We start from the raw sequence: 22,419 nt of genomic DNA on the forward strand, positions 1-22,419 counted from the left end.
CGTACAAATCTGAGGTACTTGTACTTGAGTATTTCCATGTTCTGCTCCTTTCTACTTCTACTCCTCTACATCTCAGTTACATATTGTACTTTTTACTCCACTACATTTGTCTGACAGCTTTAGTTACTTTCCAGATGACAGTTTCCCCCCCCCTTCCTGTCCAGTGAAAACCACGTATCTCTAGATGTGTTGACGTTGAATGTTTTGTGATAAACTGAAGGACAATGGAGAACATTCTCCTCCTTCTTAAAGCTAAATAATGTCTTTAAAAAGCCTCTCGGATAAGCTGGAAAATGCAAGCTATAAAAAAGTCAAAAATGATTGAAAAAAAAAAACACTGACAGGAAACATTTAACTGCAACATACAAACTTTTACTGCACTAAGGGTTTAAATGCAGGTCTTTTACTTGTAGTGGAGTATTTTCACTGTATGTTTTAGTACTTTTACTGTAGTAACGGGTCTGAATACTACCTTAAACAACATTAAAGGTGCACTATGAGTTCCTGCATGACGTCACCTCTGTTGACGTTCCAAGTAAATTTCAAACAAAACAGAGCAAGCTCGCCCCTCCCCCATGTCTCCGTAACTGTCATGACTAACTGACACTAATCCCCCCCTCCCCAACCATCTTGTCTGTGATTGGCTGGAGTGGTTTGTTGTATTTTGGTGCACAGCCAGTGCCCCTAGTGTTTGTTTGACGTTTACGACCCCGGGCTTTTTCATGGTGTGTTCAGGGGACAGGCAGCTAGCGGATTAAGGAGAGATGCCTACGATTTGAGACAAAAATGAAATTGCGCTGAAACCTTCCAGGAACTCATAGTGCACCTTTAAGGGAAATATTAAATGTATTTACACACAACATATGTTCTATTATCTCAGGAGTGCCAGATGATCGGCTACATCAAAGACAACTGTGGTGAGTGTTTATTTTTAGTTGTCATATTTGGGCTACAATATGAATATAACTTTGCAAAGGTTTCATATTGCTATATTAAAGTTCTATTGAAAAAATACTAAATACACCTTTATAATGTCCAATAACTTTCAACGAAATAAAGTGCAGAATGTACTGCTGCTATAACTCAGACAATATTTGTTTCTCCTCCACGCAGCATGTTGCCAAGGTATGTATATCTCCGTTCAGTCACTCAGAACGTTACGTTACGGTAAGTACAATGCAAAACTCCAGCTGTGAGATTTACTGTCCTAATTATCAAAAAAAAAATCAATTCACCTTTTAAACCTTTGTAGTTTCACTTTGGTTTCATTTTTTTGTCATTACGGGTGATTTTGGACGGTTGGCAGTTACATAATACTCTCCTATCATTTTTAAAAGATGTTAAGGCTTATTACATTATTAATCAATCATTTAATTTTGACCATATGGCCTTTGCAATAAACACACCGTTCTTTAATGTCGGCAACTGTTGTTTTGTGCTCCTATTTTATGTTGTATACATTATAAATATATTATACGTATATATTTCAGTTCAGGCACAGTTTAGGCACCGGCACCGTTTTAAAAGTATTGTTTTAGCACCAGTATCGGAAAAAAAAACCAAACGATACCCAACCCTACTTTTTTTGTAGCTGGATGCCCTGCTCTCTTCTTCCTCTCTGTTCATCTCAGGTGTTCCTGATTCTTGATTGTCAGTGTGGCCCCGCCCCTGTATATAAGGAAGGCTGGGAGACAAGGATTGAGGCTCTGAGACAGAGGGCCCTATCTTGCACTCAGCACAATTGCCTTTGTACACCAACGCATGTATCATTCCTATTTTGCACCCGACGCACGGCGGACTTTTCCCTCCACAGACGCACGTCGGTAAATTAGGGAATGTATTTGCGCTCCCGGGGGCGGTTCAGCAAAAAGAGGAGGCGTGTTCCAGCGCAAATGTTATCTGATGCTATTTTGCAGTTTCAGAAAACAATTCCGCCACTGACCAGGAAAAACCTGGTCTAAAGTCAGTGGTACTAGTCTAAAGTCAGTGGTGCTAGTCTAAAGTCAGTGGTCCTAGTCTAAAGTCAATGGTGCTAGTCTAAAGTCAGGGGTACTAGTCTAAAGTCAGTGGTACTAGTCTAAAGTCAGTGGTGCTAGTCTAAAGTCAGTGGTACTAGTCTAAAGTCAGTGGTGCTAGTCTAAAGTCAGTGGTACTAGTCTAAAGTCAGTGGTGCTAGTCTAAAGTCAGTGGTACTAGTCTAAAGTCAGTGGTGCTAGTCTAAAGTCAGTGGTGCTAGTCTAAAGTCAGTGGTGCTAGTCTAAAGTCAGTGGTGCTAGTCTAAAGTCAGTGGTGCTAGTGTAAAGTCAGTGGTGCTAGTCTAAAGTCAGTGGTGCTAGTGTAAAGTCAGTGGTGCTAGTCTAAAGTCAGTGGTACTAGTCTAAAGTCAGTGGTGCTAGTGTAAAGTCAGTGGTGCTAGTCTAAAGTCAGTGGTGCTAGTGTAAAGTCAGTGGTGCTAGTCTAAAGTCAGTGGTACTAGTCTAAAGTCAGTGGTGCTAGCACAACAGGTGCAGGTGGTGCGTTTGGAGGCCCACCCTCCATGGCTGCAGCAATCCTCTCCAGACTTGAGGAGATCCGCCCGAGAGGAGCAGCGACATCGCCACCCGGCCAAGAAGGGCATTTACTACTTTGCCGCATCTCGGACAGCTCCCGCTGGCGTGCGCCAAGCACATCCGCCGTCATTATAGCAATCCGCCATGGAACAAGCGCTCCTGCTCTTAAAGGGAATGTGAGATGACGCTCTGATTGGTTATTTTCACGTTACGCCCAAACCACACCTAGATACTTCAGACCAACCCATTTTAGATTTGCGTCGGGCGCAAGAGTCATTTATCCCGCCGGTATCATAGCAACAGCGCTCGAGATCTGCCCACAAAGCTACTTGCGTTTTGCGTTTCACACTTGCGTTTCAGATCGTTAAAATAGGGCCCTTAAGCTGCTCTGATCATCCGTTCCCTTCTGTTCTCTTCTTTTGTCTTTTATTGCTTTGAGGATGGAGGTCTGGTAGTCTAGTTTTCGCGGCTTTGTTTCTGTTAGTTAGTCGCTACTCTTTAGTTTAGGGGGTGGGAGTTCTGGGTCCGACGTCCCTTGATGGGTTGGCTCAGGCTTCTTCCCTTCTCTTTACTTTAACTAATCCTCAGGTTATGTGTTTTTCGATACGTTGACGGTCACATTTAAGTTGTGTTTTTGTTTGCTGTGGCCGTAACACTGGACATATCGTTTGTTGACTCTTATGAATGTGGATAACGTTACTGATAGTAAGTACTGTACAGGATATTCTGCAGAGGTCTGTGATGATTCATAATTATTTGATCTCAGCCGTTGTGTTTGCCTTTGAGAAGAAAACAAGAAACCAAAGTCTTTGACCAATGTCTTTAAAATATGTAAGAAGACATGATTAATTAAAGACATCGTAAAAAATCTTATAGAAATGTGGTTGAACTATATGTTTTCTAGGGATTCACCGAATCCAGATTTTTGGGGTTTCGGCCGAATACCGAATCCACCGGTTTAGATTCTGCCGAATCCGAAACCGAATCCTCCTCCCATCTTCAGTCCATGAACCCAGTAAACACATGAATGAGGAAACAGGGACTGTCCTTCCTTTGCCGTACCTGAAGTTGCTGCATTCTGGCTGCTGTCTGGAGATTCCTTCATGCACAACTCGTATTCTTCCAGATGTTTCATACCAGATGTTACAGCGGCCATGTTGTGTATTGTTTAGGATCCTCGCCACCACGAGACAAATCAGCATTGCAAATTGAACATGTAGCTGGACTTGAATGGCCTTCTTTTGACTGAAGAAACTGCCAAACAACACTTTTTTCTGCTCACCAGTTCCATTTTCACTTTCTCACAGCCTACTGCATTGAACGCTCCACCTACGTAAACACCTTCCCGTAATCAACGGCGCCGTCACTACAGCGACCAGTGTAGTGCAAGCGTAGGGTTCAGCCTTCATTTTGGCCGATTTGACATGTATAATCGGAAGGCGGGCACTGCCGGCAGTCAGACTCAAATTACCCCTCTGATTGGTGGAGAGCTAAACAGGAAATGGGGAGTGGGATAAGCGTGACTAGAGTCTCTCTTTGTTGATCCGAAATGAAGACAGATTCAGCAACTGCACGGCCTATTTCACACTTAAAATGTTTTCAGAAACACGTTTCGGTGAACTACTTTAGTACAATATGAGATCGTATTCTGAACAAGCCGCCATGACGGTCTGGCTTTGAATTTCCAGAGAAACCAGACCCACATGACACGTTCGTCCAATCAGCTGCCGGTTTAAATTTTTTGGGCGACAATACAGATTAGCGCCGCCTGCTGCTATGGAGACGTATTACGTCTCGTCTCTTCGGTGTGTTCTGAGGAACTTTTTAGACCAACTCAGGGAGACTGATCAGTCCAACTGCCTTTTCTGCCGACGGTCGGCCGTCTGGTTGGTGTGTAAGCAGCTTAACTACCGAGCACGAACACCCATTTCCTGGGTGAAAGTCTTGTGTTTTCTCCTTAACTTCTCCCGGGATATGACACCTCTGCTCCCCGGCTTGAAAGCCCTGTGTCGATCTTCAGTCTTATACAGCAGCAGTCAAATTGGTGCATACAGCAATAAATACGTACAATACATACCAAGTACAGTGCTTTACTTTTCATAGATTTATGTACAAATGGTTCATGAGAACAGCCTGCTAAGGTAAGTGTTTTGGGCAAAGTTTCAAAGATGATAGCATAGTGGTTTTGGGTTTTTAATGGGACCTGATTCGATTTTTCTCAACATAAACTCCTCCAGGTGAATCAAGGTGCCCGGCCTACCCCACCGAGCTGGTGTTCGGTCTGGACATGTCGCAGGATGTGACCCCGGCAGCCTTCGAGAGGCAGCGCTCCGCCCTCCTCTCCCTGCTGGACGACATCACCATCTCTGAGAGCAACTGTCCGTCTGGTGCTCGTGTTGCCGTGGTGGCTTACAACGCCTACACCAAGTACGTTATCCGCTTCCAGGACTACCAGCGCAAGACTCAGCTGATCGAAGCTGTGAAGAACATCGCCCTGGAGAGGACGTCCATCAGGCGCAATCTGGGGTCCGCCATGCGCTTTGTGGGTCAGAACGTCTTCAAACGTGTTCGTAAAGGACTGATGATGAGGAAGGTGGCAGTCTTCTTCTCCAGTGGGCCGTCAGAGGATAATTCAGACATTGTCACCGCCATTATGGAGTACCGAGCCCTCAAAATCGTCCCAGCGGTCATCTCTCTGCGAGCCGCCCCGGAAGTTGAACGAGCGATAAAGGTAGGTTTGATTCAACCATTTTAAAAGTAGGGACCCATTCTTGTTTGCTCCGTGGCATCGGGGGAATCGTACTAGACGTTGAAGAGTTGATCACTTCAGACTGACCTATGACCTTTAAGCCCAGTTCAGACCAATGATTCGAGACAAGTTTAAACTAGCAACTACTTGCAAAGCATCGGTCTGCAGAGTTCTGAAACTTGCCAATTCACACTAATGAATATGTATCATCTGCATAGAAAAATTACTCTCCGTCCTTCCATTCTAACATCCAACTTTCAAAATATGAATGTGGATAACATTAGTGATAGTGAGATGCTTGCTAGAGTTTCATTGATTCACTGCTTTGTTTAAATGCCGCTCGGCCCGCTGCCTCTCTAGACTTCTTTTAAGGTTTAGACAATCTAACCCGTGATGGGAGACTTTGGCCGATCACGGGTCATTTGAAAGAGAGTGTGTTTCTGTTAAAAATCCTCCAGAAAAAGGGCTGCGTTTTACAATTCTGCCACTTTTTTTGCCCGTTGGAGAGCATTTACAAGAAGTACTTTAAGGCAGGAGATGAAATGTGAACAAAGTTAGCGACAAATAATAACAGCTGCTGTTTCATCTCCAGGTCGACGACACAGGAAACACTTTGTTCATCGTGCTGGGGAGGGACACGGCTGCTGACCTGCAGAAGGTCAAGAACTGTGCGATCTGTTACGGTAAGCCCCGAGCCTGAGGCTTGGATTATTATAAATCATTAGTGATATTATAAAAAACGTGCTTAAACCATAGCCCTAGTCCATATCGACGACGTTCCACTTCCGGGATTGCTCAGGTGCTGCGGAAATACCGCCGGATGTTCCTCTTTTTGGCCGGATATCCGTCCACTTTCTCTTTCTTTGTGTTGGCGTTCTAAACTGTGGGTGGCTTTGTGCCCATGTGTGTGTGTGTCTCCTGCATGCGCAAGTACAGCAGCGGGGAGTTGCGTACTTCCCTAGATGAAATGGAGAGCCCAAGCTGTTCTGCACACTAACCCACCCAACCCCCACCCCCAAATCCTTCTTGTCGGTTATTGGCTGGAACACTGTTTGTTATGTTTGGTGGTGCAGGTCGGTTTTGTTGCCGTTTGTGGAGCCTGGGCTGTCTACAGAGACCACGTTTTTGTGGTTAGTGTGTTCAGGGGACAGGCAGCTATCAGATAGTGAGGAGATGTTTGCTGTATGTGATAAAAAAGGTTGTAGCCTAAAAAACGTGTGACGTCGCTTAGAGCAGATTGTCTAGCTAAGTGATTTCCAAAAGTGTCACTAAGAAGGCCTAAGTGACAATTTTAACAGCTTGAATTGCACAAAGCCATTTTCTAACCAAGCTAGTTGACTTCTCGATGATTTGATGTTTTTTCTTCAGACCCCTGTAGGCGTTCAGAGTTGTGCCCCTTGATCCAGGACGTCCTGACACCTCAAGAAGTCAACGTGGACCTGGTTCTGGTGCTGGACGGCTCCAGGGAGATGCAGGCCGATGAGTACGCCGGCGGCCAGCAGCTGCTGGGCTCCGTGGTGGAACATCTGGCCGTGAGCCCACAGCCCCGCAGGGCCGACGGCCAGGCCCGCGTGGCTGTAATCCAGAGCGGTACCAAAGATCCCAAGCTGGAGTTTGACTTGGGGACGTTCCAGAGCAGCACGCTGATGCGGAGGCACCTGATGGGGAACATGACGCAGCGGGGCGGCTCCTCGGCGCTGGGGAAGACGCTGGACTTCACCCTGAAGGAGGTGCTGATGAAGGCCGGCCAGCCGAGGAGGAGGAGGGCGGTGCTGGCCGTGGTGGGCACCAAGACGGCCTCCTGGGACCAAGCTAGGCTGGATTGGATCTCCTCTAGAGCCTACTGTGACGGGGTGGCGCTGTTTGTGGTGACGGTGGGCAAGCGCTACGATCGGGAGCAGGTGGAGGAGCTGGCCGGTTGGCCCGTAGCGCAGCACCTGATCCACCTGGACCGACTGAGGGCTGACGAGCAGAGCTACGCCCAGCACTTCTTCAGAGTCTTCCTCTCCGCCCTCAGCAGTGAGAACACACACACACACACACACACACACACACACACACACACACACACAAAACATACATAAACAACAACAAACACGAGTGTATTTTGTGCATATTTCAGAGGGAATAAATGCGTATCCTCGTCCATCATTTAAAGAAGACTGCAACAAGCTGAAGGAACCAGACGATGCACCGGCCTTGAAACATGACGATTCACTGATCTTCGATAGGGACAACGGGTAACTCACACTTTATTTATACACAGCCTTAGAAGGAACAAATTCCAGTTTTTTACAGTCGCTAGAATACATTTCTCAATACTTAGGTCACTTTTTAAAAACTCTTAACACAGTTCTCTTAACCAACTTTCAGCTCGGCACAGCAGTTAATTTCACATTCAAAATGCACCAAAACTACCAAATCACTTCATACATGTCTCAAATCAACTCCTTCTCCCATAACACTAGCAAAGGTTGACAGCCAACAAACACACTTTGTCACGCACAAAACAATGACCTAAAATACACTAACAACAGGTATCATTATACAGTGTTTTCTTATGTAAAATAAGGACACTTCTCTACTGTTTAGAATGCACTGCAATATATGTTATTGGAATGAATCAGACATGATGCAGTACGCTTCCATATATTGTATGTCTTTTATTTGCACTGAGTAATTCCAAAATACAAGAATTTGTATACACACCATCCACTGATAGAGATACAATAGGAATGCTAATCTACTCGGTCTTCTGCATTTGGCCACAGGTTCTCATCCACATCACATCTTATAACATCTAGGGCAATACACCTAGGAAAGAATCTTCTGGCATGCCTGATCCATCCCTGGCAATCTTCTGCTGATATGTCCAGGCATTCAGCATGCATTGCTTCCAGGAGGGACATTTGATTATGTGGATGGTGGTCATAAACCTTCCACCTCCATGAGGAAAATAATTCCTCTATGGGGTTGAGGAATGGAGAGTAAGGTGGGAGGAAAAGTGACACCATTCTGGGATGGGCTGCAAACCACTTGGTGACTGCACGGGAGTGGTGAAATGCCACATTGTCCCATACAATTATAAATGTTGGCTGATTTCTTCACTCTGCATCCCTTTCCTCAACTAGCACAACCCTTTCATAGAGATCATGCAGGAATGTAAGGAGACGCTCAGTGTTGTATGGCCCAATTAGTGGTTTTTGTAACAGCAATCCATCAGTGGATATTGCTGTACACAATGGCCCTCATTTATCAACCTAACGTAGAAACCAGTGCAGATATGAGCGCAGAAATCATCTTACGACAGGCTTCACGTGCAATTCATGAAACGTTCGTATCACACCAATCAGAGCGTAAGAATGGTCGTACATTGATAAATGCAACGGCTGGAAACGATCGTCATTTAAATATCACGCCCCAATATATTCTCGGTTTGAGGCCTCGCCCCTACAATTTACGAAATTTGCTGATAAGTGATCAACTGATGACTTCTCCTTCTCCTGTTAAATTGATTATGTGCTGCACAGCAAGTCTGTGGTTGGTCCAATTGTCCAATTGTTTTCATAGCATTTCATTTTTCGATTCAACATATATTTCATTATAATAGTACTGTAGAAATGTAGCAAAGTGCTGTCTTATTCAGTTTTTTTATTATGTTATTGTTTTGAACTTAAATTTAACAGTTTTGAAAACAGTGTTTTAGCATGTGCAAATTGGCCTGTAGGTACATAGAGTTTTGGCGGTTGTTGTGTTGAAGTGAGAAAAGAATGAATGTCATTTGAAAGATGTAGTCATTGAATGCATTTTGTGCCAAAGCACTGATAAATGATCCACAGTTTAGACCACATATACTTTTGTTGTGCTTACTGTGTGAAGAGGTTTGACAAAGTGACCCAAGTATTGAGAAATGCATCCTAGCAACTGTAAAAAAAAACTGTAAAGGTCCCATGGCATGAAAATTTCATGTTTTTTTAACATGAATATGCGTTCCCTCAGCCTGCCTATGGTCCCCCAGTGGCTAGAAATGGTGATAGGAGTAAACCGAGCCCTGGGTATCCTGCTTTGACTTTGAGAAAATGAAAGCTCAGATGGACCAATCAGGAATCTTCTCCTTATGAGGTCATAGGGAGCAAGGTTCCCTCCCCTTCTCTGATTTGCCCGCCCAGAGAATTTGGCCCGCCCATGAGAGAGAGAGAGACATCATGGCTTTCAAACAAGCGACACATGACAGCTGATCAAGGCCACATCCCCACCCTCCACCTACAGTATTAGAGGACCACTAAGGTCTATATAAAAGAGACTTCAGATACAGTATTAGAGGACCACTAAGGTCTATATAAAAGAGACTTCAGATACAGTATTAGGGGACCACTAAGGTCTATATAAAAGAGACTTCAGATACAGTATTAGGGGACCACTAAGGTCTATATAAAAGAGACTTCAGATACAGTATTAGGGGACCACTAAGGTCTATATAAAAGAGACTTCAGATACAGTATTAGAGGACCACTAAGGTCTATATAAAAGAGACTTCAGATACAGTATTAGGGGACCACTAAGGTCTATATAAAAGAGACTTCAGATACAGTATTAGGGGACCACTAAGGTCTATATAAAAGAGACTTCAGATACAGTATTAGGGGACCACTAAGGTCTATATAAAAGAGACTTCAGATACAGTATTAGAGGACCACTAAGGTCTATATAAAAGAGACTTCAGATACAGTATTAGGGGACCACTAAGGTCTATATAAAAGAGACTTCAGATACAGTATTAGGGGACCACTAAGGTCTATATAAAAGAGACTTCAGATACAGTATTAGAGGACCACTAAGGTCTATATAAAAGAGACTTCAGATACAGTATTAGGGGACCACTAAGGTCTATATAAAAGAGACTTCAGATACAGTATTAGGGGACCACTAAGGTCTATATAAAAGAGACTTCAGATACAGTATTAGGGGACCACTAAGGTCTATATAAAAGAGACTTCAGATACAGTATTAGGGGACCACTAAGGTCTATATAAAAGAGACTTCAGATACAGTATTAGGGGACCACTGAGGTCTATATAAAAGATACTTCAGATACAGTATTAGGGGACCACTAAGGTCTATATAAAAGAGACTTCAGATAAAGTATTAGGGGACCACTAAGGTCTATATAAAAGAGACTTCAGATACAGTATTAGGGGACCACTAAGGTCTATATAAAAGAGACTTCAGATACAGTATTAGGGGACCACTAAGGTCTATATAAAAGAGACTTCAGATACAGTATTAGGGGACCACTAAGGTCTATATAAAAGAGACTTCAGATACAGTATTAGGGGACCACTAAGGTCTATATAAAAGAGACTTCAGATACAGTATTAGGGGACCACTAAGGTCTATATAAAAGAGACTTCAGATACAGTATTAGGGGACCACTAAGGTCTATATAAAAGAGACTTCAGATACAGTATTAGGGGACCACTAAGGTCTATATAAAAGAGACTTCAGATACAGTATTAGGGGACCACTGAGGTCTATATAAAAGAGACTTCAGATACAGTATTAGGGGACCACTGAGGTCTATATAAAAGATACTTCAGATACAGTATTAGGGGACCACTAAGGTCTATATAAAAGAGACTTCAGATAAAGTATTATTGGACCGCTGAGGCCGATATTAAAGCATCCAAAAAGCAGCATGTCATAGGACCTTTAAAGATAATAACAATGATTCTGTCACCGCAAGCTTAACATTTCCTGCAGGAATACGGGAAGCATTAATTTAGTGATTTGTGAGCCAAACAACATCGAGACCTTTAGGTTAAAGATGAACTGAACTGGAATTTGATTAAAGGTGATATAACAGATGTATTTTATTTCTTCTCGTTGGTACAATGATTAAAATCGCTGAATTTGTTAAAAGGGGTAAAATAGTACATTGAAAGTGTTGTTGTTGTTACATGGGCGCCGCCATGTTGGAAATCCACCATCTGCTACGTCACTGGCATGGTAAGCAGCCGTGGAATGTAAACAGTCAGAGGCTAACGGACATGGCTGAGGAAACGGCAACCAACAGGTCTAGGGGGGTTCATACTGTATTGCCCCTGGCTGCAGTAATAAGTTGTATAGGTCTAAGGCAGCTGGGGTTACAATACATTTCCACAGGCTACCTTTGACAAGGAAACCAGTCCTAAACTCATGGCTAGCTGCCTTAAAACTGGCTAGCCCTCCGACGGCTCCTGGATTTAGAGTCTGTAGCCACCATTTTTTAGCGACAGACTATTTAGAGAGCTGTACTTGTGATACAACAGGGTCACTGGTGACAGTTATGTCAAACACACTGAAACCTGAGGCCATACCCTCAAAGATCAACTTTTCAGACTACAGTACAGGGCCGACCGATAGACCAACGGCAAGTACCAACACCAGCGATGCTATCTGCCGCAGAGACAGGGCGCTGAAACGCTCCAATCAGGCAGAGGACAGAGAGGGATGTTTAGCTGTTATCCAGCCGACCGACACACACACGCACACACATACACACACAGATAGGTCACCGCGAGTCACGGCAATGCCGATAAAGTGGTTTCAAGTTGGGTTACAGTTTTTCAAAACTTCATGCAGATAGCGTTTGCTATCTGATATTAATGGCCGGCATCGAAACTGAGGTATCGAAATTGGCACCGGATCAAAAGATCGATGCCCAGCCCTACCCTTAATTCACCCATTTACATGTGGAAATATGCTGGCTCTATACACGCTAAAAGTCCTGATTTTTTACATTGAGTCTGGTGGGTTTCAGGGTTCATACGTTTTGAAAAAAACTGGAATTTGGAAAATGCTAATTCCAGGCCTGGAAAGGTTTTGGAAAAGTCATGGAATTTTTTTTTAACACAGTATAATAACATGTGATTAATAAATGTATTTCACGTCGTCCTAAAGTCAACGTTCTATTCGGGGTGTGATATTACGAATCCCACTATGAACCACATAAATTGTCATTCAGTGTGCAGAAGTGGTGCAATAGCAGCAATCGGCACAATGACTATTATTGCTCATACTTATTATTATTCCGCCTGTTTTTTGTCCTGCTACTAGTCACGGAGCGTTGCCAACACATGCCCACAAAATACATCAAAATGTGTGTAATGCTCCGGAATGGTGTTCTATTTTGTTTTCAAAAAGATTTGCCGCACGGTTTTCACGAAATCTGCAAAAAATGGCACAAAAGTGTCCGATAGACTTGAATGGGAAATCTTCAGGAAATCGCTTAACATCGCTCAAATAACCCCTTTTTAGGGGGCATGCTGTATTGCCATACTTTAATGTAGAATTTTTTTTTTTTTAAGTTTAAACTGAAGACAAGACTTTGGCCTTTATGGGGCTGAATGGGCATTCGGATATCAAGCACGTATTCTACCAAATCAGTTTAAGTATCGTGCTCTTCTCAGACCGTTTCAGATTTTCCAATGTGTGTGTATGTGGCCGTAATGTTGAGAGTTAGAGGGGAGCACAGAGTGGGGAGCTGCAGTACAAATTCTCTGAAAGTTTTCCAAACAAATTGCTGTCTCCCGTACAGTTTTCACTCTTCATACATCATGGTTGGTCAAAATGTAGGAAATCTTGTGCCGGTTGCAGACATGTATTTCATTTCATTTATTTATTTGTTTTGCACAAGTAAACACAACAGAAGTTGACCACTGTGCGTCACATAAGTCACGAAAGATTATAGAATAAAACATCCGTCATACAGCAGAAAACATAAATAAAAATAAGAATTTAGAGAAATGCACGCTCCAAGAGATAAAACTTTAGTTTAAGTTTAAACTCATGTAAAGAGGACAACGATCTCAAGGAGACGGTGAGGCTATTCCACAGCCTAGGACCAACAACAGTGAAGGCTCGGTCCCCTCTTGACTTTAGACGCGAGTGTGGCTGGGACAGATTATAGTTGCTTGTGGACCGTAGACACCTACCAGGGACATTCAGATTTAACAGTTCAGTTAAGTAAGCTGGTGCAAGACCATTTAAGGATTTAAAAACAAACAAAAGCAGTATTTTCATATCAACTCTGTAACGCACCGGCAGCCAGTTAAGAGACAATAAAATAGGAGTGATATAATGATGTAACTATGGAATCCACCGGACGTAAACTTTTAGCTCCATTCATACCAACTGCCGATAGAAACAATGGAAAAAAAATTGAGCTGCAGTACGATTCTCTGAAAGCTTTTCCAAACAAATTGTTCTCTCCCCTACAGTTTTCACTCTTCATACATCATTGTTGGTGAAAATGTAGAAAATGTTGTGCCGGTCGCAGACATGTAACTATGGAATCCACCGATGTACATTTTTGGCTCTCTTCATACCAACTGCCGATAGAAACTGTTAAATAAAAGACGGTTCCCTGTTTGTTACCTGCTCTGTGATCCATATATTTCATACCACAAACATAAAAAACACATCAATTTCGTTCGCCAGACCTTTATCTTTCTTGTGATGATAATATTATTGCCGTTTAGACCCACGTTTTTTTGAATTACAGAACAAACTTAAGAGGTATAATTATCATTAAATGGATATGTTTGACCCATGGAAGACACTGTCTCCCCCTCTCCCCACTCCCTCACTGTGGAAATCACCACAGCAACAAGTTGAAAAAGGAGTTGTGGCTGTTACCATGGTGAATCGTAGAATCATGGCTCCATTCATGCTGCCTTTTTATTGTGGTGGTGCACGCGCGTAAACCTACTCTGAGTTGATTGAACTAACTCATATCAGCTGTTCTGAAACCGAAAACTCAGAGTTTCCCATCTCAGGGTAAATCAACTCTGACATCAGGGTTACACTCAGAGTTTGTTAAACCTTCTACCTGAAATACCACCTAACTGACCAACTGACTGACTCCTAACTGACTTCAGACCTCAACACCAACAGATGTTTTCCACCAGACTCCATTAAATAAACAGCCATTTTAGCATCCTAAACCCACCAGACTCCATGTAAATAATCAGTACTTTATGCATCCCAAACCCACCAGCCTCAAAGTATGGAATTATACATTGTGAGAAATTTTACAAAAGTAAAAAAAAAAAAAGGTAAGTGGTACTACGCTGTTCTCTGGTCTTGACCAGTATGCATTTGTGGTGTCTTGTAAGCCCATCCATCCATTCCCTATTGCTATGTACGTCAATACAGCTACTGCTATTAATACTTAGCTAGTGTTATTCGGATGTGCACCAAGTAGTAGGCACACTGTCAAAATTTCTTCCGGAATTTTCTAGTTCATTTTATTGTTTTTTGTGATCAATTATTTATTTATTTTCTTACAATCATTCATACACTGGAGAGGAAACATCTTCACAGAAAAAAAAACAAGAAACCTTAGGCTGATTACATCATCATTGAAAATACAACAAAAGCACAATAAAGTGTTGCTTAATTCTGATGCTTGTTTTTCCTCTCCCCTTATCCCCCTCCAAACCCCACCCCACCCCCAGTTCATTTTATTGTTAAACCTCTGAGGGTAAACTTTAACACAGATTTTTATTCTTATTGTTCGACTGACATTTTCAGGAATACATATAGTCATAAAAATTTGCCGAAAAGTATTGGTTTAAATGCGTATGAACCCTGGGGTTTGGTGGTGGTGATGTCGGGGTTGTTTCATGTTAAACTAAAAGGATCTTACTCTTTAACTAAAAGGTCTATCTCTGTAGGGATCCATCCCATAATGTTGTCAGACACTTAGAATAATAATCAGAGTCTGTCAGCAGCAACAACAGAACTTTTAGTGGACTCTGACTGACGGTGAACATCTGTCCTGTAGGGTTACATTACAGCCTGGTTCACGGCTGCTGGTTACAGCGATCACGCTCATGAATGGAAAAAAATGTTTAAGATTTGTTTTCACATTAGTCACTTAGACACCAATGCATGGAAAAATAGGGTTGAAAAATACCTTAAATTACCCTTTAAGTACAGTTCTTGAGTACATGTACTGTACTACAGCTGTGTTTATGTCTGAGGCCGAATGTGACTGAGTTTATCTTCTGTGTTATTCGGCTGGGGTGTATCCAGTCAGGGGTCGGCAATGCTGGCCGACGAGTTTGTGGAGGAGGTCGAGGAAAAGTTTTGGGTCCAGACAACACAGCTGGATGTCATCGCCAGTGTGACCCCAGGGGACGGCCAGAGTTTCCTCTCAGGAGAGAACCTCAGCGGTAACACACACACACACACACACACACACACACACACTAACACATATATATATATATATATAAGAGGTCGACCGATAGTGGATTTTACCGATACCGATAGCTAGTTTGGGCCTTATTTGCCGATAACCGATTAATCGACCGATTTAGAATTGATACTGAATAAAAACAAACACGACACTCCAAGTAAAACAGTGCTGAACTTTATTATAAAAATAAAAAAACCATGTATTGAACCATGAAAACATGATAAATTAAATAAATATTGATGTCAATAAAAGGCATTCATTCAAACTGAAACAAAAAAAACAAAAAAAAAGCATGTGCTCTCCATGCAGCGCGCAGTAACACGTGTCGAAAATATAGTTTTTATTTCACCTCTAGAGGAAGTATTGTAATGCATGATGCCAGCAGACTCTTCTCAGCTCTCATGTACTGGGTAATGAATGACAGCACGCGCTTCTCAGCACCTCCAGCAACGGATGCAACCAGGAAAAACTATCGGCATGGATTTTTGCCAATAACAATAGTTCCACCAATCAACTATTTGTGCCGATTAATCGGCAAAACTGATTAATCTGTCTACCTCTAATAAATATTATATATATATATATATATATATATATATATATATATATATATACACACACACACACACACACACACACACACACACACTCACACTCTAACACGTATACACACACACAGACACAAACAACAATGATACATTAAACTGTCCTGATAAAGCAAATATAACACGGTGCCTAATCATGTCCCGTGTAGGATTTAAACAATTCAGACTCTGGCGATAACAGAATATGTAAACAGAAATGTTGTTAGGCCTAGATTAAATTGTAAACAGAAATAATCGATTATGAGCCAGCCGATTACCGATGCAGCATCGTCCATGTCCACGATTATTTGATTCATTTCAACACCTCTAGAAGGGACGTACATGCGCATCTGCATTTGTAGAACAGCCAATAGAAATGTTGTCTCTCTGAAATGACCTGTGATTGGCCAAAGTCTCCCGTCCTGGGATTTTTTAAAAGCCTAAAAAAAAACAGAGCAAAGAGGAGATGCAGAAATCTAGTTCTCTCAGAACACTTAAAATTAGATCTACAAAGATTAATCGATTGGTTATCATCTATCATCTCATCTTCTGCGATTACGTAACAAAAAAAAGGATTAGATGAATATGTAATAATAGTTCTGTGTCGTCTCTCCCAGGTGCAGACACCCTGATGAAGCCGGAGCCGACCAGCTACGTCTCTAAAGGTAAGAACTAAACCGCCGCTCTCTGATCCAGCTTTTCAAATATGCACAAATACAATATAGAATACAAAGCAGACTGATTTTTTTAAAGTCATCAGATCATTTCAACCGTTGGCTGATGTTCTGATGTGAACTCAGTACCGTATGCAACCTGTTTTTTTGAAGCTTTGGGACTTGAAGCATGTGGTTAGAGCTGTAACAATTCCAAATTTTGCTGTACAATTACTTAGCAAAACCCTAGACAGGCTCCAGTATGTCCACACACACACACACACACACACACACACACACACACACACACACACACACACACACACACAAACGCATGCACGCGCACGGTCGGACTGTTTAGCTAAAGCGATGCTAGTTGTTGGCACAGGACCCTAAACACGTTCATAGCAACAAAAATGACAAAATAGAGGCGTTGTTTACTTTATAATAATAGTAATAATAATAATAATAGTAACTTTTATTTGTATAGCGCCTTTCATGAAACCCAAGGACACTTTACAGAATGACTGTGGCTAAGCTAAAGGAGGTTGTAGGCTGTGGGGAACAGATTGTGTTTGAGGAGTTTTTTAAAGATGTCCAGGGATGTAGCATTGTGGATATCTGCAGGGAGGGGGCTCCAGAGAGATGGGGCTGCAACACTAAAGGCTCTGTCTCCGAAGGTACAGAGTCTGGTGTGGGGAACGGAGAGCAAGCCAGCGTCTGAGGACCAAAGGTTTCGGGGTGGGGTGTATGGATGGAGGAGGTCGGAGAAGTAGTGGGGGGCCAGGGGCATGGAGGGATATGTAGGTGAGAAGGAGGATTTTATGTGTGATGCGGGACTTGATTGGGAGCCAGTGAAGGTGGATGAGGGTTGGGGTGTGCCAGGTCTTGGTGTGGGTGAGGACCCTGGCGGCAGAGTTTTGTGTATGCGTGTGTGTGTGTGTGTTAGTGTTAGTGTTAATTTCGTCAGACGACATGAGATTAAATATGTTCGTCAACAAACTCTTTTTCCATGACTAAGACGGGACGATGACGAGACTGCGCCGATGTCCTAAAATGCTGACCAAGACAAAATTAACATGCATTATTGTTGATGAAAAAAGACGAGACTAAAAAAATAAAAGATAAAGATAAAATCTCTCTTCATTTTCGTCTACAATCGTCTCTACTTTTTCATCATGAGATAGAATATTCAGCTGTTACTAGAGTTGGGTACCGAGACCCGGTGCTAATACGGCACCGACCGGTGCCTTAACGACTGTTATCTACCGGACTGAATAGCAACGCAGATTTCGGTGCCTTATTTAGGTGCCACTTAAATGCCTTCGCTTCTCTCTGATGTTCCTAAACGGACGTTAGAGGCAACCGAAACATCGCTGCACGGGACACTAGTTAACACTACACCTGACAGCAGGTAACGTTAGCCTACCGTTAGCTAGTTAACACTACACCTGACAGCAGGTAACGTTAGCCTACCGTTAGCTAGTTAACACTACACCTGACAGCAGGTAACGTTAGCCTATCGTTAGCTAGTTAACACTACATTTGACAGCAGGTAACGTTAGCCTACCGTTAGCTAGTTAACACTACACTTGACAGCAGGTAACGTTAGCCTACCGTTAGCTAGTTAACACTACATTTGACAGCAGGTAACGTTAGCCTACCGTTAGCTAGTTAACACTACACTTGACAGCAGGTAACGTTAGCCTACCGTTAGCTAGTTAACACTACATTTGACAGCAGGTAACGTTAGCCTACCGTTAGCTAGTTAACACTACACTTGACAGCAGGTAACGTTAGCCTACCGTTAGCTAGTTAACACTACACTTGACAGCAGGTAACGTTAGCATACCGTTAGCTAGTTAACACTACACTTGACAGCAGGTAATGTTAGCATACCGTTACCTAGCAGCTGGAGTAAACACGGTTAAAATGCTGACAGCTAAACGGTGTAAAAGTTTGTCTGTATTTCACTGGAGAGGAGTCTAACAGGGTGACGTACGACAGTCTGTAGCTGCCGTTGTCTGAAAAACAACACGTTACATTCACTTCAATCTTGCCTCGCGAGCCTCATGCTGCGTTCAATGTTATTGTAAAATACCCTTTTCCAGTGGTTGTTTTTGTCGTTTAACAGGAATTTACTGGTGAAATAAGGAAGAAGCTCGATATGTATATAACTTTATATAATTTATTTTTATATAACTATGTGACTGAAATGGTTATCAGAAATAATCTCAGAAATAATTTGTTATTTAAAAAAAGACTAACATGTTTTGACTAAAACTTGACTAAGATATATTGAGTTCTCTTTTGACTAAAACTAAAATGATGAGACTTTTAGTCGACTAAACCTTGACTAAGAAAAAAAGATATGTGAATGACTAAATATGACTAAAACTAACAAGGACATTTGGCACAGGACTAAGACTAAATTAAAAATAGGTGACAAAATTAACACTAGTGTGTGTGTGTCTGTGTGTGTGTGTGTGTGTGTGTGTGTGTGTGTGTGCGTGCATGTGTGTGTGTGTGTGTCCAAATGTGTGTGTGTGTGTGTGTGTGTGTGTGTGTGTGTGTGTGTGTGTGTGTGTGTGTGTGTGTGTGTGTGTGTGTGTGTGTGTGTGTGTGTGGACATGCTGGAGCCTGTCTAGGGTTTTGCTGGGGACCCCTGACAGGACTCCATTGCAGTAGTCCAAACAGCAGGTTATGAAAGTATGAATGAGGGTTTCTGTCGCGGAGTCAGAGAGTGATGGCCGGAGTCTGGAGATGTATGGCTATGTATTTGTGTTCCTATATTATCTGGGTCACATAACAGTGATATATAAAGAAGCTGCAATTACGTAAAAAAAAGATGAATAAGTAATAATAGTTCCGGGTCTACGTGTGGTTGACTGTGTCGTCTCTCCCAGATGTAGACACCCCTGACGAAGCCGGAGCCGACCAACCAGGTAAGAACTAAACCACTGCTCTCTGATCCTTTCAGCTTTCATGGTCAACTGACGCTGACCAATCACACAATTATTTATATATTACACCACTGCCATATCACTACTAAATACAACTTATTTAATTTTGATTATCAAGATGCCTCCTGCCTCATTTTCTAAATATTACATGGGTTTGCACCTCCACCACTGGGTGAATTTATACAACGATCGGCAAACCTCTGAACACATCTTCCTTTTTTAAGAATACCTTCAGTACCGTACTTTGATCTTTTCTCAAAGAAAAGCTGAACTCCAAGTCTTCCAGAGTCGCTAGATTTCTAGGCTATTACTTTTCTGCAATTTTCACACTTTGCAAAGTAATCCAGTGGGCCTGATTGGACCCTTTGGGTCTGTTAAACATAGCAGGCAAAAACATTATATAAAAATATATGGTTACAGAACCATTATCAACTATTAGAACCATAACTCACATGTCACACACATAAAAAAGGCGCTCAAATGTATAAAACTAAAAAACACACACAAGACCACAAACAAAACTACAGCTCTTCTGAAATTCCAGACCACAGTCTGAGGCCTTTCCCTCCAACCCCATTTCTTTAATTAGTGTCCTGTATCATAACCAACAACAGTGTACAGGTACATGAACCGGAATGAATTACACATGATCACTGCTCGTTTTCAGCCCGAGAGTGGATCAGCTGCTGGGTTTCCTCCAGCGTCCCTGTGTGTGATACAGGATGGTATATGTAAAGCATGTGTCTCAAAAGCAAGTAGTGTTACGCACTGATATCAAACGAAATTCGCTGCTAATGGAGTTTAGTTAACAGTGTAGACATGCATGGAGTCCATTCAGAGACGCAGCCTTAATGTGTCTCTCCCGTCTTCATCCAGACACCTGTCTCCTGCGCCCGAATGCCGGCGGCTGCCAGAACTACACCATAAGCTGGTTCTTTGACAGCGATCAGGGGCGATGCTCTCGCTTCTGGTACGGCGGCTGCGGCGGCAACGGAAACCGTTTCAACACCCTGACTGAGTGCCAGAGCCTCTGTGTGACGAAGAGTCAATTAGTAGGAAGAAGAGGAGGAAGAGGAAGAAGAGGAGGCGCCGGTGTGAGACAACATCGCCCGGACCGAATGAAGAAATCGGTTGCGTTGCACTGAACACGAAGCGGGATAAAATACATGCAAGCTGAGTCTGCTCTGGGATGTTTAAATCGAAACACATCAGGGAAAGTTTAAACTGTTCCAAAGCGTTTCCAAAGCCTGTTCACTCCCTATTTAGCTCCATTGTACCGAATTTGGTTGCAGTTCCACCAGAGTTCCACTGGGGGTGATCTCGGTCCAGTGCAAAATGAATGGGACTCTACAGTGGGGAAAACAAGTATTTGATATGCTGCCGATTTTGCAGGTTTTCCCAGTCTGTAATTTTTATCATAGGCACTACTCAACTGTGAGTGACAGAATCTAAAACAAAAATCCAGAAAATCACATTGTAGGATTTGTAAGTAATTAATTTGCATTTAAAAGGCTTTTTAGAACAAAAAAGTGACTTTTACATAATAACACCCAGCAGTGTGAATTTTCTTAGCCTCCCCTTTCAAATGCAACATGAAAATTATTAGACAAAAAATGATATCTTGAGAAAAGTGGATTTTTCATTTTTCATTCTCCACTGGCCTGTGAGTGCCCTCATATGGAAGCAGAGTGGAACTGCAACCAGTTCAGAAGCTGGAAGTATCTAGAGAGTGAAACTTCTTCCCTTATTAGAAATCCTTTGGCGTTTCATTCTCGGGACCAGTTGCCTTGAATTATTTTTCTGTGTGTATGTGTCACCTTTACTAGTATTTTCCACCTTGTTCTCTACCCGACTGATGCTCAACAAAGACTTGAACTGCCTCTTTCAAGATATACTGTATGTTGTTATTTTTGATGCAACCAGGTGCTATTTTCTGAAGGAAGAGAAATTGCAGCAGGTCAAAAACCACAACAAATAAAATAAAAGGAAAATTGACATCACAAGAAATTGTCATACAGGTCACATTCATCTGGATTTAGTCAATTTTTTGCCACAGAAAAACTCATTTTTATTGTTTTGTACTATATTCTGAATAAAATGTATGTTTCAGATAACACCAAAACTAAGCATGGTCTATTAATGTACATATTGTCAGTCCTCAACTATCGGTCCCTAAAAACACTGCACAAAACAACCTTTGAGTGACTCTCAAACTTTCATTCAAACCAATCAGAGGTTAATGTTCATCTCCTGCACCGTAGTTGATTGTTAAAGGGTAATTTCGGGGTTTTTTAACTCTATTTTCCAATGTTTTTGTGTGTAAGTGACTGATAGGAACAACAATCTTTGAAGTTGACTCAGATTATTATTCTAAGTGTGTGACAGTATGGAAAGGATCCCTACAGAGATAGACCTTTAAAACCTCTTTGAGACCTTTCTGTTTAACCAGAAACAGCTCTGAAGTCGCTAGCGCTAAACCCACCAGACTCCATTTAAAAAAAAAAAAATACTTTTAGCATGTATAGAGCCAGCATGTTCTCACATGTAAATCTGTAAACTGTGTGTTTATTTCAACGAAAACTAGAGTTGTGATGGTTGAAAAAGTTTTATTTAGTTTCTGTCGGCTTTGAATGAAGTGTATTTCACGATGCTAAAATTACTTACATTTATATGGAGTC

General features: G+C 42.2%; 1 protein-coding gene across 1 annotated transcript in view; it reads left to right on the top strand.

The window, feature by feature from the left end:
- The window catches only part of LOC114556521 (collagen alpha-6(VI) chain), an 84,189-nt gene extending 63,128 nt beyond the window's left edge, over positions 1-21,061 (top strand). The window contains exons 26-35 of the mRNA XM_028579464.1: positions 881-917; positions 1,114-1,125; positions 4,787-5,280; positions 5,891-5,981; positions 6,667-7,317; positions 7,421-7,538; positions 15,376-15,515; positions 16,743-16,790; positions 19,685-19,723; positions 20,618-21,061. Coding sequence (XP_028435265.1) covers positions 881-917; positions 1,114-1,125; positions 4,787-5,280; positions 5,891-5,981; positions 6,667-7,317; positions 7,421-7,538; positions 15,376-15,515; positions 16,743-16,790; positions 19,685-19,723; positions 20,618-20,886 — 1,899 coding nt within the window. The 3' untranslated portion in view covers positions 20,887-21,061. The remainder of the gene's footprint in view (positions 1-880; positions 918-1,113; positions 1,126-4,786; positions 5,281-5,890; positions 5,982-6,666; positions 7,318-7,420; positions 7,539-15,375; positions 15,516-16,742; positions 16,791-19,684; positions 19,724-20,617) is intronic.
- The last annotated feature ends 1,358 nt before the right edge of the window (positions 21,062-22,419 follow it).

Source organism: Perca flavescens, chromosome 6, assembly GCF_004354835.1.
Source record: "Perca flavescens isolate YP-PL-M2 chromosome 6, PFLA_1.0, whole genome shotgun sequence".
NCBI lineage: Eukaryota > Metazoa > Chordata > Actinopteri > Perciformes > Percidae > Perca > Perca flavescens.